The following is a 16,575-nucleotide window of genomic DNA, read 5'->3' as shown; positions in this document are numbered from 1 at the left end:
CCGAACCGTTAGATATTTAATTCATATTGAAATGTGCTTAGAGACCAAATTTTACATTTTTTGGAATTTTTTTACTATTTATTAAGCATTTTTAAAAATTGCTGTTTTGCTGTGAACAGTAAAATTTTCTGGACCATCAGATCAGCGACTTTCGAAATTGCTTAATAAATAGTAAAAAAATTCCAAAAAATGTAAAATTTGGTCTCCAAGCACATTTCAATATGAAGAACAAGATGAACGGTTCGGATCGACGTTTTGAACTTTAAAATCGCAAAATATGAGCGTGAAGTAAAATAGTCGCTTTACTTCGCAACTCACCGTAGCCTAGCTCATATATATATATATATATATCTTATAAGATCGTCTTATAAAGAGCAAGATCGTATATGCTTTACCTATGATGTAAATAATCCAAGCAATTTGTTGTAAACATACTTGCTACGGACTTAAGTGAGCACTTCCTAAACAAAGTCATGATTACTACATTTTGGTTATATGACATTTTGTTGATTGGTTCTTAGCCTCTTGCTATACTGAACCTGTATGCATCAAAATGCATAACGGTGTTACACCATTGAGCATACGTAGATGTACACATAAAAGTAATTGCTCTCAAAACATGACAAACAGGATATGCTTTCCAAGAATGAAGCACAAAATTTTTGGAAGCAAAAGCCCAAAAGGGCCTTGCCACAGATATACACAATCATTGGACAAAGTCAAAAATCAAAAATAAAGAAAACAAAATTACAATACAGGGGTCAAACAACTATGCAAGATGCTCAGGCCACGACGCAATATGTACAGTCAAAACTCTCACAAGAGGGGTGCTTCTGTTCCCAACCCACCATAAGTTCAAGAAAAATGAACTCTGGCAAGTAAGAATAAGGATTAGTCAGAAAGAGCCTCCTCCATGTCAGTGTCCTCTAAATCCGGATTAATTAAATCTGGGTCAGTTGGGTCAGTAATTTCTTTTCCGATGGGAGAATCCTCACCATAATCCAAGTCAGACAACTCCACCTCACTAGCATGACTGTTAATATATGGAGCACTGACCGCTCTTCCAATTTTACCCTTGTTACCATCCTGGCTAATTGAAGAAGAATCAAATCTGGTATCTTTGTCGGCTTTTTCACATAGGCAAGCAGCAGGGTTCTCATGAAACTCTCCCCGGCCTGGTCTGATCTCCTTGGGCTCTCCCATGAAACCTTTTTGGAAGGTTTGTACCTTCGAGGCAAACATGTCCCAGGTCATGTTATTTCGATTCAAGAACAAGGAATATAGCCTCTTTGCATTTGGTCTTATTGTCCTCTTGTGCCCAAAATACCTCCTGGCAAATTGAACAAATGTTGAGATTAGAATAACCAAATGAACACTTTGAATTTGACCAATTATTATGTAATAAAATTTATGTACACAACATTCTCAAGATCAGTAATGGTATGGATCAGTACTGGCCGGCAAGTAACCCTCGAACTGTAACATTAGCAGGGTGCTTAGCAATACAGCACAATCTTTAGAGCAAAGGCTATAGAAAGGTCAGTTAAAGCATTTATTTGTGCATCTCAAAATCTTTGGAGCTCTTCTACAGATGCCTTAAAACAATTAGGAGTTGTTTAGCAACAAAGATAGGATAAACTTTAATCCACGCTAAGGCAATCATGTTCAGTTGTCTTAAGGAGGTTTAATATGTAGGTAGAGGCTAAGGATGCTTAATCCAGGGGTAGAGGTGCCTTAAGATCCGCACAAGGCTTAAGATTTCGGGCAAAAAGGAGGCTAAGGAGGTGACATTAATCCTGGCTAAGAAACTGATGTTCAGAAGGATTAAGCGACTAAGGAAGCTAAAGGAGGCTTAAGAAGGCTAAAGGTGTTGCCGAACAGAGTCTTTGAGCTTTCTTTCAAATAAGGTTGATCAATGTTGCAAATACGGGCAGAGTAGACGAGGAAGAAAGGCAGTTAAGCTCTTGTAAAGAAATAGAGAAGAATATAGATAGGATATGCTAAACAAAGCAGGCTATTTAACAGAAACCCAAAATCAAAATAAAGTATGATATCTTCTTACCTCCGGCCAGCTAAAATCTTAGCCATGTTGCCGTTATTGTTGGTTACAAAAGCATCACTCCTATCACAGACGACAAAATCAAGTGCAGCCATCCGAGAGGAGAAAGAAGCAAATGGTGCAAGCTCCTTTTTGCTAGCCAAAGTCTCTTTTGAGTGGAAATTGGGAAATAAAGACTTTAGCGGTGCCAAGGTTTCATTTCCACCATAGATCTCACCAGATGCCACATAAATGTGCACATCTTCACCATACCCTAATGCTCTTAGCATTAGACCGACTTCTTCAGGTGTTAATGGGCACTTACCGTGTCTCCTTTCCTTTTCAGGGTTACTAGCCTGATAACATAATTGAGCACTGTATATTACCTCACATAAGCCTGTATATTGTATACATCTATATATGTGTGTATAGGCAAAGGCTATGGTGCTATCCACAACACTGGTTGGTCGCCAGCTGCAAATCTCCATTTGAGATGCAAACAGCTGATGTGAGCTGCTCAATGTGATGTGCACATCAAAAGCTTGTAGGAAACCAATTTCTATATCTTTTAATTACTTATACTAATATTTTTATAGGAGAAGAACAATTGATTTTAAAAATTCGGGTCTCCATCCAATAGCAATGTTTTCTCCCTGACCAAAAAAATAGTATGAAACATCTAATAGTACAAAAATTAGCACCCTACAAAATTTGAGCATGGAATTCACAAGCAACTCGATCGGCCGTTTGACTCTCAAAAATCATAATTTACGGCTGTAGTACCGGCTGAATGGTGCTATGCATAGTACTGTAGCCAGCATGCATGCATGTGTGTGTGTGTGTGTGCAACACTTGACACTCAGCTGTAGTAGCTATTGATGACAAATTTTAGCCTAGTGAATGGTAACGTGATTGTGGGTTTAGTGTTGACAGTATTGGCTTCTACCCTATTCCTGTTTCCTTTTCTAATCCTGAACTGAATTAAAATCAAGCCAAATGAATTTATTTCATTGGTTACTAAGTTAACCTTGAACATTTAATGAGGTGATTAGTTAAGTTCCTGCAACTTTTAGAGTTCTTTGACATAACATTGGTATTATCAGATGGTGACATTTCTGAGCAACACAATAAAATTGAGAGCTACTAGTAATATTGAAAATTTCCAAGTCTTAATTGAAAATATAGCAAAGAATTCAATGCAAATTATAAAAAAGGCCCTCTCAGCAAAAAGAAATTCCCACTCGTTATGTACGAGCTTGAGGAATTTTGCCATTGTGCTATTGGTAGTATGTATTAAAACTCCAAGAATTGAAATTTTGATATGTATTTTGTTATGTGTTTGTCTGATAATCTGGTTGACAGAAAAAACACTTACATGCAAAGTTTTCCATCTTTTGCGAATTTTACCAAGCTCTGCTCTCTCCTTATCACCGCCACCGTAGTAGCACCCAGAAAAGGCAAGCATGTCAGGTTCAAACCTGCAATTACAGGTTAATTCTTTAATTTTAATATGAAACATTATGCAGCAACCAAGTGTAGATTACATAAAAACACAATCTTAGTTCATACCATACCTGGACCAACATGGGATACACCAACCAACAAATCCACACACTCCAGGTAGGTGAAAATTGTATGCATAAGTTATTTATATTAGAGCATATAAAACTCATTCAAAACAACGTACGACTTTTTATCAATTTTAATTAGATATTATAGCCCATGGATCAATTAGAAAAAATTTCACAACATATTCCAAATCAAAAGGAAATCAAGATTATTTTTAAATCTAGTCATACTTAAAAGGAAATAGAGGTTTCGATCAAGGCCAGGAAACTGACTCAAATCCAATTTATCCCAAGAGAAGACCCAAGTACTCACCTCAAGTGAAGAGCAATAAAATGCTGACTCTTTTCTCTCATTCTTTCTATCAGTTTGTCACCCATTTCTTGTATTTGTTTGGTAAACCTAAGCGAGTGGTAATTTACTTTACACCTCAGCTTTTGTAAATCTGTATCCAGCCTGTTTGCAAGTCTATAATCAAATTTTGTCAATTGAACCACCTGCAAATGTCAGAAAAGCAGAATAATAAACCATAATTCAAAAACCAAACCAAACAAATAAATCAGAATCAATGATGTTGTTCAATTACTCACATGCTTTTTGAGAAGAACAGGTAAGACCCGAGTTACATAACAGCGTTGGGTACACTTGCGGGGAACGCGCATCGTATATGGGCCCCTAATAACTCTGCCATCCTTTTTTGGAAGTTCTTTGATGATCCTGACATCTCTCGAGAGGAAGGTGATGAACCGATCCACATCAAATATTTCACCAAAATTACTGCAAGACAAAATACTATCAAAACAGATGCACTGATAAGACTTTTAGGACCAGTGGCATTGATATTAATTAAAAACAAACCTGGCATCTTTCCAGAAAGATCTCTGGTCGAGTTTGGGAACAACAAGAGTGGCATTTAAGATGCGAGCAGCTACAACAGCATCTGTTATCTGAAATATTTCAGGTAACTCTCCAAGTTGTTAACCCATTTCCAAATATTTTACAAATTATAAAAGTAAATTGAACTGATAAATTCACCCCAGTTCTTTGTTGGTTTAAGCCCCCACTGGTAGCAATCATCAAATATCTATTGGGACGTGTAGTCAATTTCGCATCTGCATAATGAGAAGAAATTACGAAGTACAAACAAAACCAAGTTTAGGATTCGAAATGACTATGGTAATTAATAAAAAACTAATACCAATAGCGATATTCAGGAAGACATGGGCACCTTATAGAAATTAGGGAAGACATTAAATTTAATAAGTCTTTTATTCAATCTAAATTCTCGAATAAGGATCTATGCTAATATCCTATTTGACAAATGTCGTGAATACAAGATTTGGCCACTTTATAGCTAACCTGGAAACTTGTCACTTGTATCGCTGCATCCATAGTAGTTCATAGCCAGCTTCGACCTCCACAAATCATCCCTCATGCTCCTCCCATCATGCTACAAATTAAATGCAAGCAATCAACGAGCAGTCAACTTAGCAAATATAACGCTAGAGAGTGAAATGATGATGATGCTTACAGGGACATGAAAGATCTCTCCTAAGACCCCACTCCTGTTCACATTTGGACTTTTCACCTAGGCGAAAATACAGATCAAAGTAGGATAAAATGAGAAACAGCTCGAACAAGAGGAGTATTACAGTAAATGAATACTTTCAGAGAGACGGACATAGACAAATAGAGCGATGAATGTTGCTTACATTTCGATCATCGGAGGAGGAGCGAGGTCGAGGGAATCGGAGGAGGCGGCGGTCGGTGATGGCGGAATGTTCTAGGAGCGGCGGAGCAAGGAAGGAGAGAAGAACCAGGAGGGAGAGGCATACAATGGCGGAGATGGCGGCGGGGAGTCGCCAGCGATGGCGTTGGCGCCGCCGCGCCGGAGCCATCTCCTCCGCCTTTCTACTCGATTTATGTCTGTGATGGAGATTGAATTTGGAGGACCGGTGAGCGGCGCGAGAAAGGAAATGGTTACGGTTTCAGGCTTGTGATTAGACTAGAGACACTCTTTAGATCTGGGCACGTGCCATTGTTATTTTTAGCTGCTACTTAATTTTATTGCAATGCCTTTGTCGGCTCTGGCACTGGCAGTTGGCTCTTTCTGCCTCTCACATATTATAATTTATAAAGCACATTTTACATCGATAGTGTTGTTTAGGACAGTGTTTTAAAATGCGGTTTTGTTCATGTATGCGGAAGGCTACTGCATACTGCATATGCGGTATGCGGACGCATATGCGGATTTTAAAATAAAAATTTACGTATATATATATATTCATATTCATATATTTGAATTTATTTTTACATAATAACATAACCAACAATAATTTTGTGATTTTTTTAATATAAATTTTAATTAAAATACAATCAAATTATCAAAACCGCATGGAAGACTGCATGGCCGCATATTTCAGTCCGCATAGCCGCATATTCGGACCGCATGGCCGCATTTTCAATCCGCATGACCGCATATTCGGACCGCATATGCGGCCGCATGGAAAAACCGCATGGGCGTTCTAAGCACAGCTGCCGACCGCATACGCATATGCGGCCCATGCGGCCGCATTTTAAAACACTGGTTTAGGATATCAATGAAAATGATACTGTTGGTTAGCGATCAAATAAGCACTGATTGCCTGGATTTTGTGTTAGCATTTTCTGTCTGTTAATTTCTTTTAGCTTTTGTTATATATTGAATAATGGTTTCAATCTTCGAAGCGCAAATAAATTCAGATCTTCGAATAATTGTTCTTCGTGATTTATTGGGTCGTTGAATTAAAACTCTTATAAATGTAGAACATTTACCCTTTATAAAAAAAAATCTAGCATATTTAAAAAAAATATTTGATCTTCTAATTTGCCGGTTGTGAGGATATATAATTTATTTTTTTATTTATAATATATACACAAGTATATGTTTAAATTTCATCATGTACTCATTATAAGTGGGCAAATAATTATAGTATATGTTTTTATTTTTTTTTACAAACAGTAAAATGGATACTTTAGAAATTTTAAAATGAGTTTTAATTGAAAAATTGCAATAAATTGAATAAATTTGAGAGTTTCTAAATTGAGAATGATAAATATAATATTTTGAATTTTATAGATGAGAAATAAGTAATTTCAAAAGTTTTGAAGAGTATACATAAAATTAACTATAAAATAATAACAATAAAAACTTTTTTATTTTTTTATCAATACGGAGTTTATGAACTGTTTATGTTTATTAGATTCAACTATTTTTGTGTTCTAGGTATAGCATTGTCGGTAGGGTTGCAAACAGATTGGATATTATATGTCCATATTTAGATCCGGATTCGAAAATTAATTACAGATATTTAATATCTAAATATTTGTACATATACAAATACAGATATGATTTTACATTTAAGTTATCTATATCTAAATAGTATATATAATGGCATAGTTTAATACACACATATATAGTAAGGCTACCATACATTGCAATGCATAGGCATCTTTGTGCATTGGACTATAAATCACCGGATTCAAAGTCCAAATGACCGATCCAAACAGTTCATCTTGTTCTCCATACTAATACGTGCTTGAAAACCAAATTTTACATTTTTTGAAAAAAATTTCTATTTATTAAGCCACTTTGAAAATTGCTGATCCAATGGTCATAGTAAAATCAAAAGGCACCGTTGGATTAATGATTTTAAAAGTAACTTAATAAATAGTAAAAAAATTTCAAAAAATGTAAAATTTGGTCTCTAAGCACGTATTAATATGGAGAACCAGATGAACGGTTTGAATCAGTCATTTGGATTTTAAATCCGGTGATTTATAGTCTAATGCACAAAAATGCATATACATTACAATGTATGTTAGCCTTACTCTATATAAGTAAGGCTACCATGCTTGGCAAATTAAAGTGGGTGCTTTAATTTGCGCTGATATCTCTAGTTTCAAAGTTCAAATAGTCAATTCGAACTTCTCAACATGTTCTTCATATTGAAATGTGCTCGGAGACCAAATTTTACATTTTTTGGAAAAATTTTACTATTTTTTTATAATTTTTCAAAATCAGTGTATTTTTTTAAAACACTAATTTTGAAAAATTCTAAAAAAATAGTAAAAAATTTCCAAAAGAAATGTAAAATTTGGTGTCCGAGCATATTTCAATATGAAGAACATGTTGAGAAGTTCGGATTGACTATTTGAACTTTGAAACTAGAGATATCAGCGCAAATTAAAGCACTCACTTTAATTTGCAAAGCATGGTAGCCTTACTATATATATGTGTGTGTGTGTGTTTGTGTGTGAGGAGGGTTCAAATACCTCCATTTTTTGTGCCTCCATCATGGCTCTATTTTTTAAAACTTTAATAACTCAAAATTTAAAACTTAAAAGTCAAAATAAAACTGTTGGATATGATCTACATCATTCTATCTATGCACATGTAAAATATTACGACATTTCAACTTTGTTTTGATTGTCATCAAGTGATTGTAAAAAAAATGTACCAATGTGGATAATTTCTAGACTTTGATTTTTCAACTTATTAATTCACATAAAAACAAAATTGAAATGTGATGATATTTTACGAGCATATAGAGAAAATAACATAGATCACATCTAACGGTTTTATTTTGATATTTATAATTTAAATTTTGAGTTATTGAAGTTTTTAAAAATGGATGTATGATGGAGGTATAAAAAATGAAGACATTTGAACCCTCCTCTCTATATATATATATGTATTATAAAAAAAAATTATTCACCCTTAAAATTAATAGATATCTGTGTACGTATTCGAAAATAAAAATAATAGATATAATTTTACTACTATCCGATCCGATCCGATCCCATCTGATTCGTATCCGATCTGTCTGCACCCCTACTTGTCGGTGCCGAAGCGTCCCAACTTTTCAAAGTTCAAAATATTCTCTCTTATTTATATATGTTTGCGGCAAAGTAAACAACTTGCCATCAAAAATTTATTGATGAGTTGGCACTTTTCAGGCTGGAAATAAAAAGCACTAGTATGGCTTTGCTTTTACACGCTGGATTAGTTTTGAGATGCAAACTAGGACGAAGGCAGAATTTGGAGCAATGAGAGTCAAGAAAATTAAAATTAGAAGTGACATTTGAATTTTGAAACATTCGGACACATTGTAATATAATTTTTTTTTCTTGAAAATAAATAGAGGTCAACTATATAAAAATTTCACAAAAATTATGAGAGTTATTTTTAAGGTATCCATAACATTTTATTATAAACTATATTAAAAAACATATAATAATTAGTTTTTTTTTATTTATGTTCAGCCGTCTCGAAACATTAGTATAAATTTATTTAAACCTGTAGCTGGTTCAAATATAAAATGCTACAAAATTAACATATGCTCTGATCGGAATAAAAACTAATGAGAGTGGACTTTAATTCAATAGAAAAGAGATAAAAAGAACTGATAATAAATTAAATTTTATTGATCAAAATATGTTAATAAAATAGAAGAATTTAGTATACACCCACTTCAATAAACCACAGATATTGTCTAAAATTACTCAACTATCATCGTCTAGGGTTGAAAATTTTATACAATAGAGAAGGAGACAGAGATAAAGACGGGTAAAAGGAAATAAAAAAGAGGAAGAGAAGAAGAATATCACCTCATCATAGTTCTACCAAATATCCAAACTGTTGGATCGACACCTCCTCTCTCAATAGTGAAACGGAAAAAACGAAGAGGTAAAATTGACACTTCACCTCCACAGAAGGAATTCTCGTCAAATCTTTTTTTTTTTTAAAAGTACTGATAGTGGCTATCAAGAGTTTACAACAAACTTCAGTACAACAAAATAAAAAAACAATATCTACTGCTACGTTTTAAAATATCCAAGCAGCGCCTACTTCAATAGGATCAACAAAATTTTCTCCACCGCTTTGATTCTTTGATGGATTGATAATTCTCGTCAAATCTCTTGCTTTTGCTTTTGAGCTGGATTTATCTACACGATTTAGACGCCTCCAAATCGCGTTAATTCCTTTCTTTTTCCATTTCATCGCTCTCTTCTGAATAAATCAATAGCGTCAATTCTCTTTCCATTTCTCATTTGCGCGAAAAATAATCCTTTCCGATCAGAGTCATAATTCCTTGAAACAGCCTAAGAAAATTGAATCATTGATCAAGTTTTTCCTGTAAATTTCGGAGGGGCACATGTTAATATGTCATGATATTTTTGTTACTATATTTTCATACACTTAAATATATATGTATGTAAAAAATAAAAATTAACATTACATTAAATTAGACTACTTAAAATCTAAATTACAGTAAATTAAAATATAAATCACACCTGATTTAAAACCTAAATTATATGAAGTTAGTATTTGGAATAGCTGTACAAGGAAAACCATAGAAGAATAAAAGCCTTGGAAAGGATGTCCATTATTTGACCCGCCATGTGCACATTATGGACAGAGACTTTGATTGTCTGCGAAAGATTTTCTACTGTATTTTTTGTTCATTACCCGTAATAATATAAAATGACTCGTTACACGGTAACTAATATATCGTTAGTTTGTTGAATTTTTCGGTCAAAAATGTCATGGATCTGATAGCGACTAGCGAAGGTATCCGATTGAAGAACCCACACGAATCGGATCATTATCAGCTGAGGTTATAATGGACCCACTGCTTTTGTTTTCAGGTCTGATGGTGTTTGGTCGTGGACTAAAGTTAAGGAGGTTTAAATTTATTAATTTAATTCAGGTTGGTTTAAATTATTTATGTTTGGTTGAGGTCTAAAGTTAGATCATGACTTAAGTTATTCATTTTGGTTATAGTTGGTGGATGACTAAAGTTTTAAAAGCCTAACTTGATTAATTATTTATAATATTAATATATTAATAATAACTATAAAATAAATAGAGGAGGGTTCAAATGCAACCTATTCTTTTTCTCCATTTTCAAAGTCCGAATAGTCAATCCGAACCGTTAGATGCGATATATATATTAAGATGTGCTTGGAGACCAAATTTTACATTTTTTGGAATTTTTTTACTATTTATTAAGCCACTTTGAAAAATCGCTGATCCAATGGTCCAGAAAATGTAAAATCAGCGATTTTCAAAGTGGCTTAATAAATAGTAAAAAATTCAAAAAAATATAAAATTTGGTCTCCAAGCCCATCTTAATATATAGATCGCATCTAACGGTTCGGATTGACTATTCGGACTTTGAAAATGGAGAAAAAATATTTGAAAGATAGGGTGTATTTGGGTGCACAAAAATTTGGGTGCATTTGAACTCTCCTCAAATAAATAATATTATTATAATAATTATTTGATATATTAACAATATAAGATATTAACTATATATTTATATATTATTAATAATAATAATTAATAATAAGATATTAACTATATAATTATAAATTAATAATAATTATTAATACAGAGATACTAATTATATAATATTATTATAGTAATTATTTAATATATTAACAACATAAGATATTAATTATATAATTATATATTAATAATAATTGTGAATAATAAGATACTAATTATATAATATTAATATATTAATTATAACTATCATATATTAAATAATTATTTAATATATTAAGAGTATAACATAATAATTATATAATTATGTTTTAATAATAATTATTAATAAAAAAGATACTAATTATTTAATGTTATTATAATAATTATTTAATATATTAACAACATAAGATATTAATTATATAATTATATACTAATTATAATTATTAATAAAAATATATTAATTATATACCAATAATATATTATTATAATCATTCGAGTTAGACCACGATGTGCAATATAATTAAACCACCATGTAAAGTGGTTTATTTAGGCCGGTTTAAATATCGGCTTATGCCATCTTAATCCGGCTCAATTAATGCTCATTTTGTGGAATAACAAGGACTAAAACCTTATTCCGTCCTTCAGACCACAACTAAACACGGAGTCTGTTCATTGAATGCGACTGTACGTACAGATCCTAACCGTTGAAGTTGATAATCACAGGAAAGTACTTGAAATCGAACGACTAAAGATTGATAATGCAGATGCTCTTCCAATCCGATTATTTTTTTCTATAAAATGTAATTAAAATAATAATAATAACAAAATAGGTTGATTACCTTGAAATTTACAATACCACAAATACCGAACTCTTGGTTTAGTAGAGGGATACCGAATCAAGGATTCAATACACTCCTCTTTTACCCCTCTGCACCAGGGGAGAGGGGGGCGTCCGACGCCCATCGGACCACTTTTTGTGTTTGATGAGTTATCTTCACCGTCGGATCTGCTTTAGGATTCGCGTCCGCAATTTCGCGTCTGCTTTAAAATCCGTACACACGAATCCTAAAGCAGATCTAACGGTGAGAGAATCCATCGAACACAAAAGTGGTCCGATGGCCATCGGACAGCCCCCTCTTCCCTGCACTAGACACTAGGCAGTCCACAGGATATTTGACTTTAGGGGACCCTGAACCGAATTAATATTTCAGTATTTGTTCTATCTAGAGCTGCTCATGAGTTGAGTTGAATCTGAATTGAGAGCAATTTGGATTCAACTCACAAACTCATGAGCCGAGTTGAGTCCGAATTATTAATTCAATTTCGAATCAGAAACTTCAATTTGGAATCAAGTCGTGAGCAACCTGAGTCGAAACGAGTCGACTCATAATACAGTACATAGTGAAACAATCTAATTTAATTCTAACAAAAAATAGAACATTGTTGATCAAAATAATACATAACGAGACAATGGCCAATACATAATTAAACATTATGAAAATACCAAAATAATACATAATTAAAAATTACTAAACATACAAAGTCTAACAAAACAGTACAGAGCCTAATAAATTAACAAAACAAAAGAAATAGTACGTAGTTTACCAAATTACCAAATATTACAAAGTCTAACAAAACATTACACAGTTTATCAAATTACCAAACAGAATTACTAAAAAAAAGTCTAATAAAACAATACACAGTTCTTTTCTCTACAGTAGATTAGGTTTAGTCGTTTAAGAAGCGGTGATTTTTTTTTATTTCAAGCGGCAATGCAATAGATTGTGAAAAACATGTATAAATTTTGGGATGAAAAAATTAGGAATATATGGATTAGGGTTTGGTGTGAGTCTAACCAAATTGATTCCAAACCGAGTTGGAGGTAACTTGGATTCAACTCATAAATCAACCGAGTCAGTAAGCTCGAGTTATTAGTGAGTTGAATCCAAATTGATTCTGAACTGAGTTTCAAGTCGTGAACTTTTTGTGCACCCCTAGTCCTATCTTCGATTTTTTTAAGATATTAACATTAATTTATTATTAACAAAAATCAATACACCGTAATCAAAACACACCAACGATGTTTTTTTTAATAATACCTCGATAAATTGCTTCTAAACTTTAAACAATCATAATTTTTAACAGAAATTTCGATTTGAACGTATAATCCTAATTCATAAAGTTCGTGAGGAGGCTAAGGACGTGGTGTCCCAAGTTATGCTCAAAATCCAACAGAGTCAAAAATGGAAAAATGAAGAGAAAAAAAATGATATCTCAAGGGTCCATACCATTTTGAAAAAAATACACCCCTTTTTATTAGGTTTTAATATATATATATAAATAAATTATAAAAATAAATACTTTAGTGAAAAAATTAGTTTTATTTTTTATTAATGCTATTGTATTGGTATAGCTTATAATTTTAATACTATATATATAAAAAATACTTACCACTTCAGCATTTGTTCATCGGGGTTGCCCAGCAGCTTCTTAAATTGATCATGGAACTTAGATTTTAGGAAAGTCAATTCCATGCATTTTTCGTTTCCCTGAGACCTCCGTTTTTTCATAAGTTGAATTTGTTCATGCTCTTTGATCTCTAACAATTCAAAGAGCCGGCTTTTTGCATTCGTCTCATCTATACTCTCTGTCACTGGGACTCCCGTAATGGGCAAACCCCACAAACAGCTCACGCCCTCCAACGTAATTATAATTTATTAAATAAAAAAAATATAAGTTTATTTATTTGAATTGTCAGTAAATTATCACAAAGAACAAATTTATTTGAATTAGTTTAATTAATACATGTCATCTCTCCAAATGGAAGATGAAAGGCGTGCGTCTTAGGATTATAATATTATTAAATACAACTTTTTATAAATTAAATGCCCTAGAAGGATTATAACATTTTCTAGATTACATAGAAGTGACTTTTGAACCGGGATCAATAACTCAGAATTTAAGCATTTTTATTTTTTTCCAATAATACATAAAGAAATATATTATTTTTTCTTACAACTGCGAAAAATCCGGCCTGAAAAATATTGATCCGGTTATTTGTTGCAGTCTTTCTAATAAATCAAATTATATTGTATTTCATCTATTTTCAAATAAATATATTTAACATTTCTAATATTTCAATACAAAAAATAAAAAAATTTAAAATTGTCTGTTTTAAAAAAAAAAAAAAAAAAAAAAAAAACCAACAACTTTCCAGTTAACCATTAACCGGATATATTGTTTTGAATGGTTAATGGGTAACCGGTTAATGGTTAACCGGAAGTTTTTCCCAAATCCGGTTATTGGTTAACCGGATTGGGTATTTTTCGAATTTCAATCAGACAGTGGATAAATTTCGTAATTTTATATTTCTTTTGAGTATTTATAAAAAAATCGGGGGATAATACATATACAAGAGAAAAAAAATTAGTTAAACTTCAATACACATGATGGTTTTTTGAATCGGGAGGGTACCTAAGCACTCCCGAAGGCAACTTTTTAGAATTGGAAAAATAAAAGAAATTAAATTTCTCGCTTTTTTGAAGCAGTGTGTAAAGATTTACAAAGTTTTCATAACAGTCGCTGCAGCACTGTTATTATTCCAGAATGATAGAAGTTATAATGTCAATTTTTTATAGCAACTTACCGCCTCGTATAATAAAGACGAAGATAATAATCATAATTGTTCAATTTTGAAAAAAGAAAAATACTATGAGATTTAAGACTCAGTGCTTGTTATGTTTTACAATTATTTAATAAATTAATTTATTATTCTACGAGAACCAATTATTTCGTTTTGATGTTAGTATTCGAAAGAAATATGTTTCATTAGGTTGACTTCCTATTAGTTAATAATATTGAACAATTAAAATCTGGAGGTCCCGTTGATAGTAAAAATAAAAATCGGTGTGAATGATGACGATATAATATTGTTTATAGTGTGCGAGGTGACAAGTTTGAATTTAGCATTTGTATTTTAAATGAATAATTTTTTTGACATTCATTTAATATGTCAAAAAAGGATAAATATGATGATAAAAGTTGCTGGTGAAGACTGAAGAAGATGTGATGGTACAATTATAGAAGAGAAATGCTTTTGTAGAAGTTTTGAGATTATATCTGATATATTTTGCTCGTAATTTTTAATTTAGTGATAAAGAAAATGTCTTGTATATTAAAAGTTCAGGTTTAATATTCAGATGAAATTATTTTTTTATAAATATTAAATAATTACATGATTTAATCTCTAACTTTTACTTTAAAAATGATAAATAATATAGAAATTATCCCGCAATAAAGACGAGAGTAATTTCATGAATGATTTTTCAGTTTTCACAGTGACATGACAACTCTGAAGTATAAAAAAAGATAACAACACCAATTAGAGTGACAACATGATTTTCATCATCAGCTCAGCTAATATTCATTTATCATAATTAAAATTGAAAGAACTGTTTACCAATAAAAATATACTAAGGGCAAAATAATAATTTCTTGTTTTATTTATAAAATAAGTTAGATTAGTGAAATAATTTATTTTGCTTGTATTTAAATAATAAATCGGAAAATGAATACAATAAATTTTTGGATTTCGATGGCATTATGTCTAATATTGATATCTTAATGGAAATTTGTCAAATTATAAAAATATATAAAGAACTTCAGAAATAAATAAATATACTAAACTTGAAGTTCATTTAATAATTAAATATAGATAATCGACCTGAACTTGTTGATGGTTGGATTTGTTGGACCCAGTTAGGGTTATTAAGGGCCCGTTCGGCCACATACTATTCACCGTGGGAAATTTTTTTTTACTCAGAGCTAAGTTTTTATTCTCTGAACAGTAAAATTCAGTTCAAAATTTTTGATTCCCACATCCGTTCCTATTCCCTACTGGGTTGCCAAACGGGCCCTAAGAGTATTGGTCGGACCGGGTTACCTTTCCGCTTGATTTGGAGGAAATAAATCTGCATTGCAGGGTCTCTGCGATTCTAATCTCAATCATTCATATATTTTGAGATCCGTGTACAAAAACTCTTTCTTTTTAAGATTCGTACAATGTAATAAATGAAGGATTGAAATTGGAATCGCAGCAGATTTGCTTCCTGATTTGGAACAGGTCAGTCAGACCAGAATTCGTATCCTCTAAGATATCTCAAACTTTGCGTGACTTTATGGAAAATCCCAACAGTTTAAATACGTTATACACGAATCTCAAAGCACACATAATACTTACTCCTACATCACCCCCGAATAGGCACCGGACACGTCGGTCACGCAGAAGTTGAGATATCTCAGAGGAAACGCACTCGTCGGACCGAGCCTACTACAATTGTCGTTTTTAGGCGTTTGATAGGTGTCTTATTATTGAATTCAGATTTCAGCTGAACCCACGGACCCCAAATTCAAATTTTTGTCACAGAATAATCTAACGGAGGATTTGGATTTTACCTTTCTGTTCTGCACTCGAGTCCAACTTTACAAGAGCCTGAAATTGTTATATACTTATAAGGGAAAATTGGTTATTTGCCACTCCAAAATCTTTAAATTGTAAAAATACAATCTCGAAATTTAAAATTATAAAAATACCACTTCAAACTTCATTAATTTATAATTTTGCCACTCCAAATAATTAATGACTAAAATGTCTTTTCTT

The 16,575-nt window shown here is 32.3% G+C and overlaps 1 protein-coding gene across 1 annotated transcript; it reads right to left on the bottom strand.

The window, feature by feature from the left end:
• Positions 1 to 630: 630 nt before the first annotated feature.
• Positions 631 to 5,718, bottom strand: LOC144567853 (protein ROOT HAIR SPECIFIC 17-like). Its single transcript, XM_078318054.1, has 10 exons — positions 5,317 to 5,718; positions 5,136 to 5,192; positions 4,964 to 5,054; positions 4,640 to 4,716; positions 4,463 to 4,551; positions 4,195 to 4,381; positions 3,920 to 4,101; positions 3,414 to 3,516; positions 2,063 to 2,394; positions 631 to 1,330 (listed from the first exon to the last, which is right to left on the bottom strand). The coding sequence occupies exons 1-10, from the start codon at positions 5,500 to 5,502 to the stop codon at positions 892 to 894; spliced, it is 1,743 nt and encodes a 580-aa protein (XP_078174180.1). The 5' UTR covers positions 5,503 to 5,718; the 3' UTR covers positions 631 to 891.
• Positions 5,719 to 16,575: the final 10,857 nt, after the last annotated feature.

The sequence above is a fragment of the Carex rostrata genome, chromosome 16, assembly GCF_964058835.1.
Source record: "Carex rostrata chromosome 16, lpCarRost1.2, whole genome shotgun sequence".
In the NCBI taxonomy this organism is placed as follows: Eukaryota; Viridiplantae; Streptophyta; class Magnoliopsida; order Poales; family Cyperaceae; genus Carex; species Carex rostrata.
Note: the sequence above shows the minus strand (reverse complement) of the source record. Positions and strands in the feature narration are given on the sequence as shown.